This window comes from Agelaius tricolor, unplaced genomic scaffold (genome assembly GCF_023055355.1).
Source record: "Agelaius tricolor isolate 1412-34295 unplaced genomic scaffold, bAgeTri1.0.p SCAF_19, whole genome shotgun sequence".
Taxonomy (NCBI): domain Eukaryota; kingdom Metazoa; phylum Chordata; class Aves; order Passeriformes; family Icteridae; genus Agelaius; species Agelaius tricolor.
Window position 1 is genome coordinate 10,581,030 of NW_027269279.1, and position 21,678 is coordinate 10,602,707.

A 21,678-nucleotide genomic window follows, 5' to 3' on the forward strand; every position below is an offset into this window, starting at 1 on the left:
TGTGCTGGGTTATCAGATGTGAAGGGTTACATCCCCATGATTTATGAGCTGCCCCTGAGGAGCTGCTCTCAGCCTGCAGGCTGTCCTGAGCTGTCACTTTGACAGGGACACGTGATGGTTGTGTCCTCAGCATCCTCTAATGACAAGATATAATGCCAGCACAAACACCTGGAAGCAGTGCAAATGGCACGAGGAGTTATTTCCTCCCTGCAAGCCCACTGTCCCATGTGAAAAGAACGTGATTATTAACATGGTTTATAGAATCTTATGGCACTAAGCATAGAGAGTGCACCAGAAGACCCCAGAAGGCCCCAATGGCCTTTTAACCCCATCTGTGAGTTTATTGGCCTGAATTGGATTTTTGTTGCTCTCACAGTGATTATAAATTATCCAATTCACAGCCTCACACACTCTGTTATTTGTTGAACAAATACAAGCAGGTCAGAGGCTGAGCTGGCAGCCTCTGCAGCGTGGCACAGGCGTAACCAGGAGGCAAACATCCCTGATTCCATCAGCTGCAGCACAGTTGGGATTGTGCCCAGCAGGTGCTGCTGCTAATTAGGACTGCCAATTAAGTAGTGATGTGCCTAAAGTTAAAGTCAAACCCAACTTGTCTTTTAGGCAGCCAGCTGACATCTCTCCACTTCAATGCAAAACCAATTTCAATATTATTGTTTTATTTTTACGGAATAAATACCATCAACATTTTCACCAAAGGAAAAACTTGCTAGTTTTTGTTCTTTCTGTGATTCATACCTTTTCACCTCAAAAGAGGAGGGCAAGCTGTGAGAGAAGTTGTCTGTTTGAAAGAAAAATTCTATATTTTAATTTTTCATTAAAATATATTCACAAATATATTTCACAAATTCTTCATTGTTCTCATGGGAATACAATAGCATCTTACAACCAGAACTCACTGAAATGTCCAAATCTTTAACCAGATTTTTAAGAATTTACCAGAGATGGTTAACTCTGTTAAAATCCAATTTTTAACAAGGATGGTTAACTCTGAAGAGTGTTTGAGGGAGAAAGAAAAAGGCCTGTAGGCAGCATGAGATATCTGTAGTCATAATAATTTATTGCTTGCAACCCTCCAGGATAGCTGCTATGATACATGAAGAGAGAGCCCCATGTATGGGTGCTCTCATCATAAAAACACAGGGGAAACATCCAAAGAGGACTGAACAAAGATCCTGAACTACCTGGGACAGGCAAATGTTTGCTGTGCTCCAGGGTGTCCATTTACCACTCTCAATTTTGGCAGTAAGCACTAAATTATTGAACAAATACAAATCCACTTTCCTTAAAACTGTATGAAGGAGCTAAAATGTGAGTAACTGTTTTCTTCCTGACCTTCTATGAAAAAATATCTCTGCTAAACAATTTGGCCCATTCAGGGTTTTCTGTCCCGGCTGACCAAGTTCAGACAACTTCTGCAATCAATAACTTCATTTAATTTGGCATCAGATGGCTGGGGTAACTTAATTTCAATTTACATTATGATGCTTTCTGTGGTGGTTTAATCTAATATATGTTTCAGTGTTCACTGTAATGTTCATTTTGGCATTATGCTCTGCAGGGAATGATTTCCAATGGATATTCCAGCTGTAGCCACATGAGCTAAGAATTGGAAAACTGGTTTGCAACTGGGCAACTGCTGTCTTTGCTAGAGGGCTGCAGAGATGTGAAAACATTTAAATTTGCTGTTCCATCTAGGAATATTTTTCAGAGGGATCTCTTCAGTATCAATTCTGAAATCTAGTATCTTAAAAGAAGTGTGTGGCTGAATAAGCACAGCTTTCATTTCACTGCTGAAGTGAGCAGAGTTCAGCACTGCAAGCTGCCAGCTCAGACTTAAGGACTCCTATGGCATTTCCACTCATGGCAGGATTTTCTGGCATCAGTTTTTCTGATGGCTGATTCCTTCTTTCCTATCACTTGCTGTCCTTTCAGGAAATGCAGTTAGTCTCATATTCTTGTTATTCTTACATTTTCAGGAATGTCTTCCTGGCCAGAAGATTGCTTCTTTTGCAACTTTTTTTTTTTTAAAGAAAGAGAAACAAACAACCCTGTTTCTCCTATTCACCTGATGCATAGAAACTTGCCTCTAGGAAAAAATATTTTTTAGTAATTTATTTCCAATTTCTTTACTCAGTACCTGAGTTCTCTTCTGGAGTTTTTTTTTGATTGTGGTTTTTGTTTTTTTGTTTTTTTTTTTGTTTTTTTTTTTTTAAGATTACTTCCTTTGGCTGCATTAAAACTTTTTTAGGTAATGCTGTTATCTAATATCTCTAAATATTACAAGTAGCCTGGAAATAAAATGAACAGGTGGAAGTAGCTGTGTGCCATCTAACCCCCATTCTTTTCAGAAGCTATTCTGAGTTTTAGTCTTCATTTGGGGCTGAGATCAGGTACTTGGTGATCTGTGCTGAATTTATCCTTCATTATGCTATTGTAACTGGGACAAAATCTTTAATCTAAAAATATATTCCCCCCACTCAGCTCTTCAAGTTTTGTGTTTTGATAAACTGATGCGTTGCAAAAACTTCTTGGCTTGGCTTCTGAGATGTGAAGTGGGACAATCTTCCATTGTATAAATTAATCATAAAGGCACACTAAATTTTCCATTATTTTCTTGCTAAGGGAAATGTTATAGGGACTGGGAAGGTGTTTGGGCAGAGGGGTGGTGGATGGGAGCTGCTGTGAGTGAGGAGGGTGAACGTGCCCATTCAGGTAACCACAGCCAAGGGAGGAAGGGAGGCTCTCCATGGATTTCCTGGCTGCTGGGATTGCCCTGACAGGCGAGGTGAAGCCTCCACAACCTCTCATGGTGGTGTTAATGTCTGTCAGAACCTGCTCTTTCAAATTTGCTCTGTGTTTCCTGTGTGCAGGTTGAAGTGAGGATAGTTTAAGCTGGGAGAAAAGCTGAAAGCTGGTTCTGTGCTCCTGAGTTCATCATTTAACTGGGTTATACTTTGCTGACCTGTGCTGTTGCAGGGGGTGGTTGTTCAATTTTCCCCTAATGAATTGGCAATATCAAGATGTCAAGAAATCCACTCAGTGTGTGTGAAGTTCAGTTCTGTGAGGAGCCATTTGAATGTGTACTGAAAGATAAAGTCACTGCTGGTGATGAAGTGCATCAGATAAGCTGAAATGCATTTTAGTCAAAACTGTGTCAGAGGAATCAACAGTCCTTCTTGCTAAAGGTTAAATATCTGCTTTTGCTCCAGCAGTATCAAAGTGTCACTTCAGAGACTTTCATGGGAGCCTCATCTTCAGAGCAGCATTGTTTCCCTTTGATTGCTGTGCCATTCCACAGTGACCTTTCAGCACTGGATCCCCAGCACACAGAGACACAAATGATGCTCTCCCTCATTGTTCACTCTTGACACACTTTCTTTTATCCCTTCTGTGGAGAAAGAAGGGATGAAATGAAAGTTTATGACATAAACCCATCAGATCTTACAGACAGTGTATTTGTACTTGCTGCCTTCCCAACACTGCTATTGATGATCTCCAAAAACTTAACTTAGTCTGGCCTTAAGTGGACACTGTATTTTTTTTTGTGGTTTTTTTTCTTTTTTTTTGCCTAATGTCATTGTGGCTCCAGAACTACTGAGCAGATTGACATTTTTGATTTTTACTTCTCATTCCATCAAGAGAACAAAGTCATTGAAGGATCATGTAGTTGGTTAAGGAAGCAAAGGAACATTTTTCAATTGTGTTATAAATATGTGGTAAGGGAGAAGTGACTAATAAAAGAGCATTTTCCTTGTCTTCCTTTTCAGTTTTCATCATAAGAATTTTATGAAAAGTTGTGTCAATAATAAAGATGGGGAAAATTATAGGGAAGCCTTTTCAACTTTTCTGAAATTGCTTTTCTGTACCTTTTTCTCTACAAAGGCAATTTTGCATGTGTGCAGCAATGCTTGAGAATGAATTTTTGCTATAGCTATTCTGATTTTTCAACTCTTATCCTTCTTGATGAATCATAAATATTTAGTTATGGGATTGTCCACACTTATTTTTCACATATCTCCCACTTCAAATTATTATATTCAGAAATGCCCTTTGGGGTTTTTCTAGAACTATTCCAGTTCATGATTTCACACCACCTGATGTTCTGATGCTGTGAGATAAAATCTCCCCATTGCCTTTTCTCTTGGTGCTTGCTCGATGAAGGACATTTGCCTTTGTAGTCGCTGTTATATAAATATTCCAAACTGTTTACTTTTCCTTCTAGCCAGGATTATTGCAGTACTTTTTGTGAGGAGGTTTGCAGGCCTGCCTGTAGCTCAGATGAGCCACAGCTCTGTGTCCTGCACTGGCTGGAGGTGCCTGGCCAGTCTGACCAGCTCGTGGCAGTTATTAACCTTTGTCATTCCAGCCTTGGCAGTTCCCTCTCAGCTCTCTAATATTTCTCTCCAGTTCATTTAAACCTCCACAATGTGACAGAGCTGTTCACTCCCTGCTGAGGCTGCAGTGAGCTGACAATTGTGAATCTGTGCGTGGCTGGGGCTTGCAGGGGGCTCTGGGTGCTGCGGGGTCTGTGCTCGCCGTGTGGAGGCTGCTCTGCACTCAGGGTGTAACCCCATGGCAGCGTGCTCAGCTGGCAGCACACTGCAGCTTTCCTGCCACCACAACCAACACCTGGGGCTTGCCAGTCTCTGGAGATACAACAGGGAGAGCTGGAGGTCCGGGCTTCCCAGTCCTGCCTGGGGAATGACAAGACAAGGCTGGGCTCCTGTGTCCAGCAGTCCCCGCCATGCACCCAGCCTGGTGTTCCATCAGAGCCCAGCAAAAACAGCTGCTGTGGCTTTCCCCACGCAGACATGGCAGGAAGGAAAGTCCTCTGTGTTCCCAGCAGCCTTCTGGCCTGCACACATCCCTGCCTTGTCTTCCTCCAGGGCTGATCTAGCTGCCAGCTTTACAAACTGCTCACAAAGGGTCACATTTTTGGATTTGCCCAGATTTTGCTGTCTCCATTTTTGGAAACGCTAATTGAGAAATGTTTGTAGTTATCTGGAAGTTCTTAAAAATTTGGAATGCCAGAAATTCACCTCCTAGTGATGGAAGAGTTGGGTGCCCTAAAATCTGAGCTCTTCAGCTGGGGCTTGTTCCTCCCTGCCCACGCTGCAGGGGTACAGTGTGTTCTGGAGCTTTGCAGGAGCAGTACTTCTGTAATCAGCACGATGAAGAGATGATTAAGCCTTGAGAGGTTATAAGAGTTATGTTGGAAATGCAGAAAATATATTGTGAATACAAGTTTGTGTTTGTGGACACCAAGAGTTTTTCAGGGCAATCAATTTTTGATTTACAGTTAAGACATTGGCAGCGACTACACAGGAGAACGTTCAGCCCTCAGCATCTGTCAGGAAAATACCTCATGTTTTTAAATTGATTCACGTAATGGGATTTGTTGTGACCTTAGAGAAGCAGAATGGAAAAAGTCCTCCAAAGTAAAGCCTCCTGCATCCTCAGAACCTGTTCCATGTGTGAGCACTGCACTGATCCCAGACTCCTGGGAAGCTGGGGAGGTGCTTCCACATTGAGTGAGTGGAACTCTGGCTGTGCTTTGTCTTTCTGTCCCAAGGTTTTACTGCAGTGCTCAGTAACTAAGGAGGCAAACTGCATGTGAAGAGTGTAGTTTCAGAGGCAGCACAAGGCTTTTGCCCTGGAGTCTTTAGCAAAGAGATCTTCTTCCTTTGTATTTCTGACTGAGGCTGTTTTGACAGAAGAATAGCTGACTCTCTGTATTTTCTCTGTGTTTAGCAGCATGTGTTTTATGTGCTTGCATTGCAAAACTATAAACCCCAGAACAAACAGACGACAAATTCCAGAGTGTGTTTGAAGTTGTCTGGTTTCAGCAGTGTCTGTACCCACAGAGAGAGCAACACCTCCCAGTCCCTGAGCCATGAGCATCCTCTGGGAGGGGAAGAGCCCTTCCCCTTCCCCACAGATAACTGCAGATGTCAGCCAGTGAGGCTGGGCTCTATTGATTTTGGTAATTGTCTGCTGTAGATCAGAAAAGCTACAATGTCCTGAGGGTACAGCAAGCAGGTTTGTGAGGTTTTTTCCCACTGTGAGCCTACCCAAACGACATAGATTTTTGTTGTTGCTCTCCATACAAGGAAAGATTGTCTCTGCTGCATCAAAGCCCATAATTTAGGAAACTCTGATCTTATGTTGAGGGCTGCAGGCTTGGGCAGTTGCAGCAGTGTGACTATTGTCAGCGTCCGGCTGGCTCCAGCACTGCTGGCAGCACGAGGGGCCCTTCTCCCGAGAGCTGCCTTCGGGATAGCGCCTGAGGCAGTGCCCGGCTTGCGGCTGCAGGCACACCTTGAGCAGGACGGAGTCTGGTAAAGGCTGCAACCAGCGGAAAGAAGACGGCGGACTCCAACTGTGGCTTAATCCAGGCTTTAATGAAACCCGGAGGGACCGACAGGAGGAGCCGGGGGGCGGGAGGGGCTGACAGCAAGTTTTAAGGGGTAGGGAGAACAAGGGCGGTGCCGGGCATTGGGCCAATGGGGGTGCAGTGGGGAGTGGGGTCCAAGGGATTGACACGTGGGAACACCAACGGGAACCATTCTGGGGAGGGGCCCCGGCTCCTCAGCCAACCATCGAACTCCCCTGCTGGAACATTCTAGCAGTAAGGGCGGGCAGTGAGAGTGATTGGCGGGGTACCGGGGAGGGGCCCCGGCTCCTCAGCCAACCATCGAACTCCCCTGCTGGAACATTCTAGCAGTAAGGGTGGGCAGTGAGAGTGATTGGCGGGGCACTGGGGAGGGATCAGAAGAGAAGATCCAAGGGTTTCCAGGGAAACCAGGGCGGAGTTTAGGGGATACATTGTTGGATGGGGTGGAGCCAGGAAGACAGACAGCTCCAAAGGCGGGAAGGGAGAACTGGGGCAGAACCATTTTCAGACAGAAGGGGATTGGAACAAACCAACCCGATAACTTAACAAAACACACTGCAACAGGCAGTGCCCCAGCACCCTCTTGACTCTTTCCAATTTAATTACCCCCAGTGCCAGGTAGCCATCCGTGTTTTATTTATGGATTGAATTTGTGACATCGCCTACCAGATGTTTAGTGATTTTCTGCATATTAAATTATCCATTTAAAGGAAGGAGGAAACCAGATTTTGAGCATTGGTGGAGTTAATCTGACTTTTAAACTGAAGGTTGCACCAACTGAATTTTAGGGAAGAGGGGAAAAGCAAGAGAACTGATGGCCCAACTCTATTTTTAGTGGTTGCATGAACCACCTCTACTCTGAATTAACCACTTCACTAAATTTCAGTTAGATGATGTGAATGGTGACTGTTGAGATAAATATCTTGGAAGGAAAGCAATACAGAATAGTAATTAGTGACAGGAAGTTCCCTTTTTCATGACAGCAGACAAAATCCAACAACTCAATTCTCTCGGTATTCGTCTTGGTTTAATGTGAGATAGACACAGGTTTCTTCAGTGCCACATTTTTGGTATCTGATTTAGAGTTCTGAAAAAGTGAGGGTTCTATTGATTGATTGTTTATGAATAAACTTTGAATTATGATATGCATGAAAGCATTTTGGGCCTTTTTTTCTGTTAGAAGTCAGAATGTGATATGTCTAGGTCCTTCTCCATTCTGTGGGTATAAATGAAAAGCTCTATCAACATAAACTGATTTAAGCTTAGTAGCAAGCGTGACTCCAAAACTTCATAGCAACAGAACTCACAACTGGTGCATCCTGATATAATGTAATTGAAGCTGATGCTGTTGTACCTGTTTGTGCCACAGTACACTTATTTTTATAGCTGCCTTTCCATGGAGACAGGCCCCAGCTGTTGGTGGGCAGTGTGGTGCCAAGCTGTGCCAGCTGCAGCCCCTCAGAGGGTTCCAGCAGTGCTGCAGGTGCTGCTCTGTGCCTCGGCAGAGGCCCCGCAGGCAGAGCTGGCAGTGCCTGCAGCTCGCAGCCCCTCGGGGAGGCAGGGGGAGGCTCCCACATCACACAGCAAAGCCAATTGTCCTTCCTGCTCCTCTGACTCCCGACAGGATCACAAAGATGCTGGGAAGGGAGGGTTCCTGGGAATGGGGGGGCTTTGATTTTTTTGTGTCATTCAGGTGAGGCTGGAGCTGGGGCCCCAACAGCTTTTTCCTCATGTTGTTGTAGGCCGCTGGTCTTCTGTAAGTAGTAAACATCTTAAAAGTTTTTGGCTGCAGATGAGGCCAGTAATGCAAAATAAAGCTTTATCTGTTTCTTCCTGAAGTTTGCATATGAATTTCTGGCAGTGCAAAAATGCCTTTTCTTTGACTGGGATCTGCTGCTGTCAAGTGATTGTCCTTCCAAATGGCCTCCTCCTCTTGTACGTGCATTTTCACTGCCTTCATTTGTGAAATGTCCATGCACCTGCCTTCTAGCTTGCTTTACAGTGCTTCTGAGAAGGTATCCCTGGAGGACATTGCTTCTTTTCCTTTCTTTACTGGATTTGTTTTCCACTCCTATTGTGTTCCCTGTATTCTTTAGAGAATGGGATTATCCCATTCTTCCATTTTTAGGTAGATAGGGTAAAAGGCTTAAACTTTTTCACAAGTTCTTTTCTTCCTGCTGTGCTCCAGATACACAAATAGTGTGTTTGGAACTGTGAATCATAAAGAAATATTTTCTATCATATTTCAGTGGGATTTAGGTAGCTCTATGACATATGCTCAGTATATCAAGGACTTTGACACACTGGAGCATACCAAGGACTTTGTCTTATCAAGGACTTAACCTCCACCTTCACTGTTTATTTTTGGAAAGAGAAGTAAAACAAGGCTGTGTATGTAAAACTGGTGAACATTTTCAATCTCCTTCAGTATTTGAAATATACTAATTGTCTATTTTTGTTTCAATTTTAAGTTCTCTGTTGTAATTTCTGTTGGTTTTAGAGACCATTTTTCATCTGAAGATATTTATTGCCCATACCAAGAGCAAAGATATGAAGATATCAGGGCAAGACATTTTGTAGATTGGTTTCTCCTGCTCAGTATTTTTTAACAGCATCCCTTAAAATAGAAATGCAAAACTATGTGTCCTACTTTCCCCTCACTAAAATAGATGCCTTTTGTTAATTTTAGATACAGCAGAGCAGGATATGTAATTAATGATATCAAAGAATCCATATGATATTCAACAGGGTCCTAACATCAAGGACAAAAGAAGTCTGACAACAGCTGTCCCTAATGATTTGGTTTGTAAAATGTTGTCTTTTATTTCAGGAAGTTGGATGCTTTCATCTATGATGCAGCAGTGCTGAATTACAAGGCTGGAAGAGATGAAGGCTGCAAACTTGTCACAATAGGCAGTGGGTACATCTTTGCCACTACTGGCTATGGGATTGCTCTCCAGAAAGGATCACCTTGGAAGAGACAAATTGATCTCGCCCTCCTTCAGTTTGTGGGAGATGGTAGGGACCAAGCTTTTTCCTTTCCTTTCTTCCTCTGTGTATGCACAGTTAATTCAGTTTTAGTAGCTCTGAGCCTGCTCATACTGTTCTCTTGAAGTCTTTAAAATACAACAAAAAAGGTAAAACAGAGTAAAATTACTTCTTGGTGCTGAGACAGGAGTTCTCTTCCAATCACCTAACTCACCTCACCACCAAGGGCATCAGCCTCTATTTTCAGAAAGTATTTTTATGTACATCACAAAGCAAAGCTGGCCTAAGTGTTAGAGAGCATTTGTCCATTTATTTATTTCCTTTGTTTTTGTCTCTGAGCAATTCCTTAGTAGATAAGTTATCTTTCAGCACGACTGTTCTGCTATTAAAAAGTGTTTAGCTCAGTTCTGAGCTGATGTGAGTGATCCCTAATCCAGGATGGTCTCATTCAAACTTCTGGTGAAAGAATGCCTATGAAATTGAGTTGGGGTGACTAATTCATTGTACTCATTGTACTTCAAACAAATATTTTTTATTCTAACATGAAATAGAAGAACTGTAGGTCCTCTTGGCACTTCTGCCCTGCAGTAGAAAACTTGCTGCACAGCTTTGATATATTTGAAAACAGCAATGATGACTCAGTCTCTACAGAGGGTATGAACTCCTTTTTGATTGTAGAAAGCTTCGTGTTTCACCTGTGGAAGCAAATAGAAATATGGTAATTAAAAGTTTTCTGTGGTGTGTCTGATGAAATCCTCTATCAGATTGGAATATGGTGTGTATTACATAATCTTTATTTTGGTTTTTTACATAGATGTATATGTTGACTCTGCATTTCTCTATTGGTGAAAGAGAGGGCTTTATGAAAAGATAAATATGGGTTTAATGTCACCAGTAAGAAGCAATTGAGGCTAAGAATGGTGAATTTCAGTGTAATAGCAATGGCAGAGAGCAGGACTTAGCATAGTGGCCTCCTGTTCCATAAACCACAGGACATTAATTTTCATGGGGCAGACAATGAGTGTGTAAGTCTTCCAGCACATGGATTTTACTCCTGTTATAACATTAAACAACTGAGGTGTCATCATCACAACTGATGCATTTTTTCTGGTGTATATATGGAAATAATAATGCTCTCATATCCCTCTGTTGGGTTTAGAGAAGCCATGGAAGAAACCTCTCTAACTTGGGAACTTGGGTGAAGGAATGCCTAGATGACCTGCAGTGGCTGCCTTTCAAACATTCACATTTTCCTGAATATTATTTTCTGTTTGTGTAATACTGTTAAGAATTATTAGGTGCTAAAATGCAGAGCCACTTTTAAATGAAGAATTTGAATCAGAGAAGTTGAATTATTGTTCCCATACTAAAGAAGAAAAATCTCCTGTAGCCTGAGGGAGGATCTGAGTTGTATTTCTCAGTGTGGGCTAACCCCTATGGATGTAGCCAGAGCAACACTTGGGTTTTCATTCCTTTCACTTTGCATTTCCTTCATTCTTACTCCTTCAGCATTTTTGATACATCTCATCCAACACAAAAAATTAAATCACAGAGAAAGAAAATAAATGAAATAGAAAGGAAAGCACTTGAAGCTATTTAAGAAAAATCTCATCCAAATACTGAAGGTGCTGCATTTTTATGCTTCACCTCAACTCTGAATATCAGGTACAAATCAAAGTGGGTGGGAGCAAAGTGTGAAAAGTCTTATCCTGTGTTTACACTTTGACCTGTAGACTTCCATGGCATAGAAATCCTTATATCTTTAACCCATTTTTAGTTGCTTAAAATAATACAAATGAATTGTCCACAAAACTCAATATTAAAACTTACAGAGTAGCAATAGATAAAGGGAACACCCAGGTGAATGAAACCTCATGATGAAACATCTGTGCCCTGCTCAGAAGATAGGCAAACAAGTTAAATGCACAAACCATGGGAATTGTGACTAAATTTATGGCATTTTTTTCATTACTATTAGAAGTTACTCTGAACAACCCAGGAATGCTAAAACATTACTTTTCTCTTGTGAAGGATCCCTACGTTTGTTCAGAAAATTGTGTGTGTGGGCTCCAGTAAAGAGAATAGTAGTTGGACATATAGGAAGTGTAGAAATTCTTGTAGGTATGTTTCTTTTAGTCCCAGAACTGTCTCACTTTGTCTCACAGTCTATATGACCATTTTCAGGAAAAACAAACCCCAGCCACCATTGGCTTTCCACCAAATGTGGGGAGAAAAAAAGCAAAAAAAATCAACAAAAAAGCCCTAATAATGAAATTTCTTCTACTGAGTTACAAAGTACATTGCAGGTGAACTGGAACTAAACACCAAGAAATTAAATGTAAAGAGTAATTGCCTGGAACTAGCTCGACCTGATTTTGTAATCCATGTCTAACTTCAGTAGTTCGATGGATAATCTTTTTAGCTGTGAACTTACATAACTCTGTTTTGGTGAGCTAGAAGGGATGAACCCAGAGTTCAGACCAGCATCACTTTGCTGTATCACTAAAAATCTCTTTGAAGTTCTCCTAGACTAAAAGCAAGTATGGTTGGGGGGAAAGTTTCATCCTAAGAGAGTACTCCTGGGAAAGGCTCAGTGGAGCCTGAATGAGGTTGTTTAAATAAATAGGCAAACAAAAACGAAGGCAGAAATCTTATTTCACATGTATTGCTTCTGTAGAATATATTATTCTCAAAGACTAAGCTGTAAAACAGCAGAGCCCCAAGTAGGATTGAATTATTCTTCAGTATGTGTAATAGGGCATTCATCAGGGTATGGAATAATTTCAGTGAATGATTGTAAACCTAATGAGTTCCATAACTATAAGAAGAAAACATTCTAATGAGTTCAACAAACACAGTTTCTTTATATGAATAATATGTTAATAAGAGGAAAAACCTTGGATAAGACCAAGTAATTTGTGAAAAAGTATATCTGATTGCCTATAGAAAAAGCCATGATCTCATTTCTTTTTTACATTTACCCAGTACTGAAATGGCCTTTTGAAATATATTTTAGAGCTTCCAATTTCCTCTGCACGTGTCTTTCTCCTGTGATTTTTCTCATTTGATTTTTTCCTTGCTGCTTCTCTATCATTCTCCTATCTAAGCCAGCTCACTTACACATTGAAATGAATTTTTTGTGCAGTGGATAGGAACCTCTTCCCTCTTCCTTGCTGATGTAAAACATCGAGCTGAAGAATTAATTGCTTGTTCATGCAGGGGCATCTTTTCCTACTCCTCAAAGCATGATGCTGTTTCTGCATTAAAGCCAATGACTTGGAACCTCTTTTTAATCTTATTGGCACTGGAAAAGGAGTTAACTAAATACAGAGGGGTGTAGGCTTGTGCTAGGGATAACTTCAAGCTCTCACGGGTGGTTTATCTTTATGTTTCTACGTGAATAGTGTTCCCATCCTGAGGATAGCTCTACTGGGTGGACCAATTACACTGACAATTATCAATCACACTGTGGGAGCAGCTCTGAAGTCTCAGTGTAAGGAGCGGGCTACAAGATGCCAAATTTGTTACTCTAACAAGGAGGAAAAGAGACAGAGGAAAGAAGAATGGGAATGAGTTGCTGAGGAGTTTAAAGAATAGCTACTTAATTGTCTCAAAACTATAGTTGTGCTCCAAAGGTTTCATCCCTTGGTCTGTGCAAGTTCAAATACGAAGCCCTGCTTATGGGAAGTTGAGATGAATGAGCAGTTGTTAGTGTAAGATTAATTGCTTTGGAACTTTGAGTCTTTCTAACAGAAGGAATTAGGAGTTGCTTTTTCTTGTATAAGGGATATGAGTGAAGTGCATTGCTAGTGAATTTCTGGCTTTGTTCATCTTGCTTTCTGTACAGCACATCTCATTATCTGCAAAAGCTTTGAGTTGATGATTAGCATCTGCAGCTTTGTTTAAGATAGTTGATCTTTGTTATTATTCTCTAAAGCCCAGTGGTGGTTGTGTTGCTTTTTTTGTCTTGCTGTGGTCACAAGATGAAACTTCCATTGTTTTTTAACAGAGGAGTAAAAATATTTCTACTGAGACACAGAATCTCAATCTTCTGTTGAGAAATAGAAGCACCCAGGAGTTCAGAAGCAGCTCAAACGATACGGCTGCTAAGAAACAACACCATCATTTTGTTTGGATCCTCCACCCACGGCCGCAGGAATGTGTCAGAACAGAACTGCCGCGCGCTGGGGAATCTCATGATCCCTGCTTTGGTTTCTGTTCTGAACCTCTGCAGGAGCAGCTGGGCCGGCTGATGTCCCCACAGCAGCGTGGTACCTGGCACTGTCACTGCTGTGGGCACACAGGGGGTGAGGTGCCAGCAGTGGGAGAGGGCTCAGGCACAGCCTGCGGTGCCGCAGCTCCGGACGCGGCGTTGGGAGCGCAGCCCTGCTCCTCCAGGAGCAGCAGGAGCTTCAGGCAGCTGTCTGCAGGTCAGGTGCTCCTGATACTCCTCTGGCTTGGGCTGCACATGCCATTTAAACAGTAGGACTTCTTCTAAAAATATCTCACGAAGTTATTTGGGAGGCATTGTTTCTGAAAAGCATGGCACTCAGTCTTTGGGGTTTGGTGTAGAACCACGGGTGCATAGAAAGAGAGGAGAATTTGGCTTCCTCTTCCTCTCTTTTTCTTTCAGTCTGTCTCCCATCTCTCTTTGAGAAGATGAGATTATTGAGCTACAAATGACAAAGCTACTTCAGAATTAAGAGAGTAAGAGGGGTTCTGAGTGTGAATGGGATGAAGAGAAAGCAAGGAGTCTTAACTATGAGGGGTGCAGCAGAATAGAGGGATAAAACACTCATGACAGCAGAAGTGGTTGGATACAAGGAACAGAAAAAGCTGGGTAAAGAGAGCAGTTTTGGGGAGGAGTGTTGAATACCAGCCAGCTGGCCAGGTTATGCATCTACTTGTCTGAGGTATTTGTAATGTATTGCATTACCTGCAGATTAAGAGCTCAGTTCAAAAGCCAGTGTGGGAAGAGATCTCCAGGAAGAGGGCAGGTGGTGTAGCTGTATTAAGCCCTTAACCCTTGAAGCTGAAAACTTAAGCAATTAGAGACTCAGAGACATAAAGAAGAAAACTGGTTCTGGTCTGAGTTTCCACAGAGTCTGTTATCCCTTCCTACTAACTTTCAGTTCTGGTTAATCTTCATGCGCTTTTAGGGCAGCTTAGTACACTAAGAATTGTTTTCCTGGGTGGATAATTGCTTCCCAGTCCTTACGGGTAATAGGTAACTGTGGAAATGAGATTTGCCCCTTACATCTGGAAGGGGAAAGCTCTTTGCTATTTTGTTCATATTTTAGCATAAGCCTTCCAAATCACTGTCTAGATTATAAGGAAGTGTAGCAGTGTGACTCACACGGGCTGATAAAGCCCAAGAAGGAAATACGTATGTGATTATAAGGACATATTTTCAGTGTGTGCTGCTCAGGCAGAATACACCCACAATCACAGTGATTTTCTGTTTATATATTTAGTGTCCTCCTTAAGCAGTGGGTGGAACAAATGTGACTGAAGAGTGTGAGTGTATAAGTGGAGGGCGTTTGTGTAGCTGAACAAGAGTTAGAGGGATTGTAATATTGAAAGTCGTGCTTAGCAGTTCTGTTAATTCATCCTTAACTAATGGGGACATGCAGAGTGAAGTCATTAGCTCACAGTAAGTTTATTGCTGTCAGTCATCTGTGTTCCTCTTGCTATTTTCACAGGGGGAAATAACTCAGAAAATAAGACTGAGAGAGATTGTTTTGGGGGATCCAGGCTGAATTTGAAAAGTTGCTGTGCCTTTATGTAATCTCTTCTCTGAAACATTCAGTATGGATTGTATAACTGGGTCAAATTGGAATTGATGAGCTTATTGAACCAAATGCTCATCAACCCATTTGGCTGCTGACCCCACTATTCAGGGGGAAACACCCTTTTATTTTAGAGTCCCCAAGTGGTGGGGTGCTATTCTGCTCCTCTGTCACTTAGGGGGAGTTCTACCACAGTAAACATGGAACAGTGTGTCCCTAAATTTGAAAACTACCCTTTGTCCAGCCTGAGTAAGCAGGTGATTCTGTTAGTGCCGCCAGGGTCTGTGAGGATGATGCCCTACATCTGAGCAGTGTGAGTGCACATATTTAACCCTCCTGCTGATCATCTCTGCTGGGTACATGCCAGTTTGCTGTGCTGGCTGAACCTCAGGGTAAGGCACTGCACGAGAGCCCCTGACACTGTCACCAGCAGCCAGCTCCTTTGGCACCTTCTGCTGTGACACATGCACTGAGATCTCCTGCAGTGACCTGCTCCTGGCCCGGGCCTTATGCAAGTCCCAGGGAAGTGCTGACACCAGGGGTCTGCTGTACTTAACCAGCAAAGCAGCAAGGGTGCTGGGCTGCAGCTCTGCTTTCCCACTGCGACAGGGCATCCTTTCCTCCTGCAGGATGTGCAGGCTGCACACAGCAGGGATGGCTGTGATGCATGACACAACAAACTGTATGAGAGAATTAATTTTTCCAGACAACTCTGGCAATGCAAGGCAACGTTTTTTGGAGTTAGGGTTGGGTGCAGCTGCTGTTGCTATACAAGGGCCTGGCAGTTTGGTGCAGGTGTAGCCAGCACTGAGGGTTCCAGTGCTCTGGTGGTTGCAGGTGCCTCTGTGCCACGGAAACAAAAGGAACTTGAGGAGAGCAGTAACTCCCCTAAAAGAGTCCCAGAGAACTGGGACATCTCAGGAGCCAGTGACTCAGGCTGTGGGAGTGTCAGCTGGGCACCAGGGAGAGGTGGCACAGCCTGCTAAGGGCCCTGATGAGGAAAAGCATGTAATTCTACCCTTTAGACTATATAGTTTCTGTGTCTGGATAATGAAATTTTTATTGTGACAAAATTGTTGAGGGGACACAGTGGACAGTTTATCAGTGCTTCCCAGGATGATAAACTGTGAAATAGGCCAGAGGAGTTTTTGTAGGAAGGAAGGCCCTCGTGGGATGTGCAGGCCACATGGCCAACTGGCATGTTTCTGTGCAAATAGCAGCCAGAGCAGAGAGCTCCACAGCCACAGGAACAAACCCAGGAGGAGCACAAAGGGATGGGAGCACTGTAGCCTGAATCCATTGTAAATAGTGCTGGATTACCAGTGAGAGAGCTGGAATGTTGCAATTTATTGGAGTGTGCTTTGAATGAATACTGCAGACACTCAAGATTGCTTGAACTATGGATTTTTCAAGCACTTGCTTATGCTCATTCTTACATTATAAATGAAGCAGTTCTTTTATTATACAGCGCTATAGATTTTTTAAAATATCTCTTAGTGTAGGAATCATGTAGTCATTTGTGAGTTTTTCAGGTTAAATAGATTGTGGATGTGTTAAACAGAAAATAAACACTGTACTTTTTATGTCAAATACACAGTGACACTTCATTTTCTGGTCTTTGCTAGTGTCATGATGTACTTTGCTGCTGAGATCTGCAGCTGTTCATTTACACGTTAATCTAGTCCACACATGAATGAAGGTAGGAAATTATAGTGGCATTAATTTCCTTTAGTAAGTGTCTGAAGTGGAAACAAAACCCCTTAAAATAAGTCTGATTAATATTTATGAGTAGCTTGAGACCCCCCCCCAATTAGATGCAGACTTGAACTCCATTAACACTCAGTTCAGTGAGGCCTGGCATTTATGGATATTGAGGTTGCTGACTTAGAATTTCAAGGTCTGTTTTATGGGATATTTGGAGCTTCCACTTGCTAATGAGTCTTATGCACACACAGGGATGACTGAACTCTCCAGTGCCTGGTAATCACAAATTGCTGGCCTTTCAATTGCCAAGTGTAATATATTGCCATAGGTGTCAGCACCCTGCACATTCAGCTAACAAGCCAGACCACCCAAAAGGATTTGAAAAACAACATTCCTCCAAATGGACTTTGTTCTTTGAAATTAATTCATTTTCTGAACCAAATTATAGCTAGCCTCAAAGTTCAATGTTTTGAATTCAAACTCCAGGCCAAGTTTGGAAGTGATAGATTTTAATAAGGAATGAATTGACACCACAGATAAAAAAGTTTCTTATGCCTGAGGATTTTGTAATAAAAATGTTATGGTTTCTGTGAATATATAAGTGGTTTAAAGTGTAATGGGCAGGAAAAGCAATAAGAAGACTGGGCATTTTTGCCTGTTTTATAGGGTCAGCTATGCTGAAGTGTTATTACAGCTAAATTATTGCCAGTTTTGTCTGTGTTTCTCTGTGTACATGCACACACACATATGTAAATATTTATGCACATGTATAAGAATATGTACTGGAAAGGGCAACTGCTTTATGTGGAGAGACCAGAATTATCAGCTAATATGTCTATTCCCAGATAGCATCATTCCATACATATGATAACCCAATGATTAACAGTGCTTTTCTGTCTTAAAAATATGGATTCCTTTTGGCATTAATTAACATTGATTGCTGTCATTGTCTGATATTATGGAAGGGATATTGCAATAGCAGGATCTGCAAGGCTCTGGGATGCTTTGTCCTTCTTTACTTGCCAGGGCACTGTCATTTATCTTGACTCAAAACAAGCTTAGTTCATTTCTGTTGGGATGTTTTTGGAAAGGTTGCTGGATTATCAATAGTTACTTTAGATGTACATGCCAAAGGGAAAGGAACACAGAGGAAACAGTAATAAAATAGAGGTTTAAATTCCTTCGTGAATTTTGTTATGAACAGTGAAAGGGCACAGCAGTCAAATCAAATTGATGCCTGACAATCATGGGAGATGTGAGTTTTCCTGTGGGAAGTGATGAGATCTCATTGGCAGAGCTTCAGCTAATGCACAGACCAGAAATACTGCTCTCTCTTTGGACTTGGGTTCTTTTCTCTTCCATGGCCTCTGTGAGTTTTATTCATAGACCTTGGTGAGGACTTGAAAGAGAGGCAAGGGAAACAGTCCACTGAGGTTTAGCAGAACAAAAGAAATCCAAATGTTCTAAGATATGGAAATGCAATAATGAACCCCAATTATCTATGTGTGCAATATCTATACTGTTACAATTAATAATTTATTGTCCCAATGTCCTAGATTAGAAGATTTTTAAAGATTCATTAGGATTGACTTTCTTCTTTGGGATGCTCTTAGGTAGTTTGAAGATTGAGCACTGTAATTTGGGAGAAGACACATTGCCTTTTGCAGATGCAGAGGTTCAATTCGTGCTTCAAGCACAAAATTAAATTCGGAATTAGCTAGAGACCGAATAATCCCTCTTACAAATTTGTGAAATGCCTTTGCTAAAGTGCATCAGAACTTGTCCTTTCTACTTCAGTTTTTCATTCACATTCTCTGAGAAGCAATTTCTCCATCACAGTGTTGTGTTCCATTTCCAATTGGAACTCACATCCAAATTATCTGTGGGCTGCAGCTTTCCTGGTGCCCTGGCACTCTATCCTGCAAAATGCTTTTTCACAGCAGGTCATTGATCTTCTAGTCTAGCTTGAAGGTAGCTGAAATGTCAATATAGCTTCTAGCCATTTTTTTCTGTTCTTTTTTTCCAGTGATGTGTGAATTATAATAATACTGAAAATGTATTCCCTAATCACTGGCTAAGGATTAGGGATTGGTACCATGGAAATTCTTTCCCCATATTGAAGCCATATCTTAAATTGGAAAACACACCAAGAAAGCTAATACTGTCCTTTTAATACTGTTCTTTTTGACCCTCTACATTGCCTTCTGTATTTTCTATAAACAATGAAGTTTATGACTTTAAAAATTATAAAATAATTAATCAGCTGACTATATCCCAAGAGAGTAAAAGGCCTGTATGCCCATGCATTGCTTCAGTAAGAACAACACTAAATGTTTGAAAATTACTCAATCATGCAAAATAATAATAATAATAAAATGTTGGCAGGAACAATTGCAGTTTCTTGCTCACCTCTGTCCATGCTGACAGTAGCAAGCACTGCTAGGTGACAGTGTCCTTCATCTGAGGTCAAATCTCATCAGTGAAATATGGATTCAAAGTTAAGAATGCACAGGAGAGGGAGGGAGTGGATTTGCTTCCTTAGCTGTAAGCAAAGCGTTTTAATGGCAGTAAGGATGTGGCACAGCCAGAGGCAGCAATGCCCCATTTCAGGCATGGGATGAGGCTGTTGGTGTTTCTGGTGCTGCCCAGGAATCTGGAATGGCAGCAGCACAAGGGAATAGATACCAGAGATAAATGCAGAGACCAGATGTGTCAGGAGAGCTTCAGCCACAATACTGCAGCTTATTTGCAAAGAAGAAATAATGTAATCACGGATCAGATGGGAAAGAACAAACTTCTCGTGGCACACTCTAAAAGAATCACAAGAATTTGTGAAATGTGTCTTGTGATGTTAAAGGAAAGGGCCAAAGGGAGGGGTCAGAGTGGATCAGGGAGGTACCAAGTGCAGGGCAGTGGAGAGGAGGGAGCATGAAAGGGTCTGGTTGAATGTCAGGATGCTTCTCTGACGACTTCTCCCTCTGATCACTACAGCCTGTCCAAACTCTTCACTAACTCACTCCACTCTCTATAACAAGTCCTAATAGTTATAGCAAGCAGAAGAAAGTTCTGTCTAAACCACAGATCCTGCTTTCTAGAGCATCCAGCTTCCCACGTAATTTATGAAATCTGAGGACATCTGAAACTAGAGTGCTGTGAGTTGAAATCTGCTATATTTGCAACTCCTGCCTCGATAAGTCTGCAGTGCTCCGCGAATGAAGCATTAAATGGTGCTGTATTTTTAAACTTGCAAAGACTTTTGAATTCTGTGAGCAGTGATTTTTGCATTTTAACTGGTTTGACTCCTTGCTCTCCCTAGGGGAAATGGAAGAGTTAGAAACCCTGTGGCTGACTGGTATTTGTCACAACGAGAAGAACGAAGTCATGAGCAGCCAGCTGGACATCGACAACATGGCAGGAGTGTTTTACATGCTCGCAGCAGCCATGGCACTCAGCTTAATAACCTTTGTCTGGGAGCACTTATTTTACTGGAAACTCAGATTCTGCTTCACTGGAGTCTGCTCAGATAGGCCAGGATTGCTGTTCTCAATCAGCAGGGTCAGTACTGCTTTCATTTTTCCCCTTTAGGCAACAGAAGGAATAAATGCTGCCTCCATAAAATATTATCCTTCCTTTTATTCCCACCTGAACATTTAAAATCCAGGTTAGAGCAGCAGTGTGGTGCTCTGGAGTAGTCAATGGGTTTAGGATGTACTTGCACCCCTGGGGAAGTCTTAATCCATTGGATTTTTTAGGGTATTAATTATTTTATACCAGGATGATCAGTAATTGTATACTGAAAACAAATACAGTAAAGGAAAATTTCGATGAAGAAATGGTAGGTGCAGGAAATGTATTAATTTCCACATTAAAAATCCAAACAAAATAAATACTAATTTGATAAGAGACATTAGCTGTTGGCTTTATGCATTTCTTAAGCAAGAGAATTTTAATTTATAAAAATACAGTGGAATATTTTTGTAAGCTTTTTTTGATAAAAAACTTGAATAAACTGTATGAGAAAAGGTCAAACACGGGTATCATTTATGTCTGGTTAGACACTAAGGCAAGTTTTAATGATAACTTTACCAGACCCAAAGGGGATTTACTTGTGCAAGAAACTGATACTTGTAAAAAATATGGAAATGTAGCTTATTCTATTATTTTTGACAAATTGGTTGGGTTTTTTCTTTATATATTTTTAAAATAGATAGAACTTTCATTAGGTAATTGATTTTTTTGGATTTTTTATAAAGCTGAGGAGAACTGAAAATGATACTAAAATGGCTAATTGCTTTAAAGCGTGCTGCAATTACCCTGTTGAGTATATTGGAGCATTTTGGAACTGCATTAAAAATAGTCTGCACTACCCTGTTGGGGATTGTCTAGAAACCACATGCACCTTAACCTCCACATTTTATATTTGAACTTTATGTTTCTGGCCTTTTTTATATGAAATTCTCCTAAGAATTGCAGGGGAAAAGAAGTATTTATGCCAAAGGTAAATGTCTGAGAATTGCTAGTTCACACGGTTGGAAATGTCAATTGGGCTCACAGGAGTGACCAAAGAGGTTGACATGAGAAAATGGGCTTCAGCCTTTTGCTCAAAATTAACTCAGATGCAGCTTTAAAAAGAGCTGGGTTTTTTGACATGTACTGAGATAGGGATCAGAAAAGCTAAAATATGATGGCTAGAAGCCTTTTTATTTTAGTACAAGTGAAGAATACCTTAATCTCCAATAAAATAGTCCCACTACAGGCTTGTTTAGAGGGGAAACTGAATCA

The 21,678-nt window shown here is 41.6% G+C and overlaps 1 protein-coding gene across 3 annotated transcripts in view; it reads left to right on the plus strand.

The window, feature by feature from the left end:
• Positions 1-21,678, plus strand: part of GRIN2A (glutamate ionotropic receptor NMDA type subunit 2A) — a 157,254-nt gene that overhangs the window by 123,019 nt on the left and 12,557 nt on the right. For all 3 annotated transcript variants that reach the window (XM_071444247.1, XM_071444248.1, XM_071444249.1), the window contains exons 12-13: positions 9,246-9,433; positions 20,213-20,451. In XM_071444247.1, coding sequence (XP_071300348.1) covers positions 9,246-9,433; positions 20,213-20,451 — 427 coding nt within the window. The remainder of the gene's footprint in view (positions 1-9,245; positions 9,434-20,212; positions 20,452-21,678) is intronic.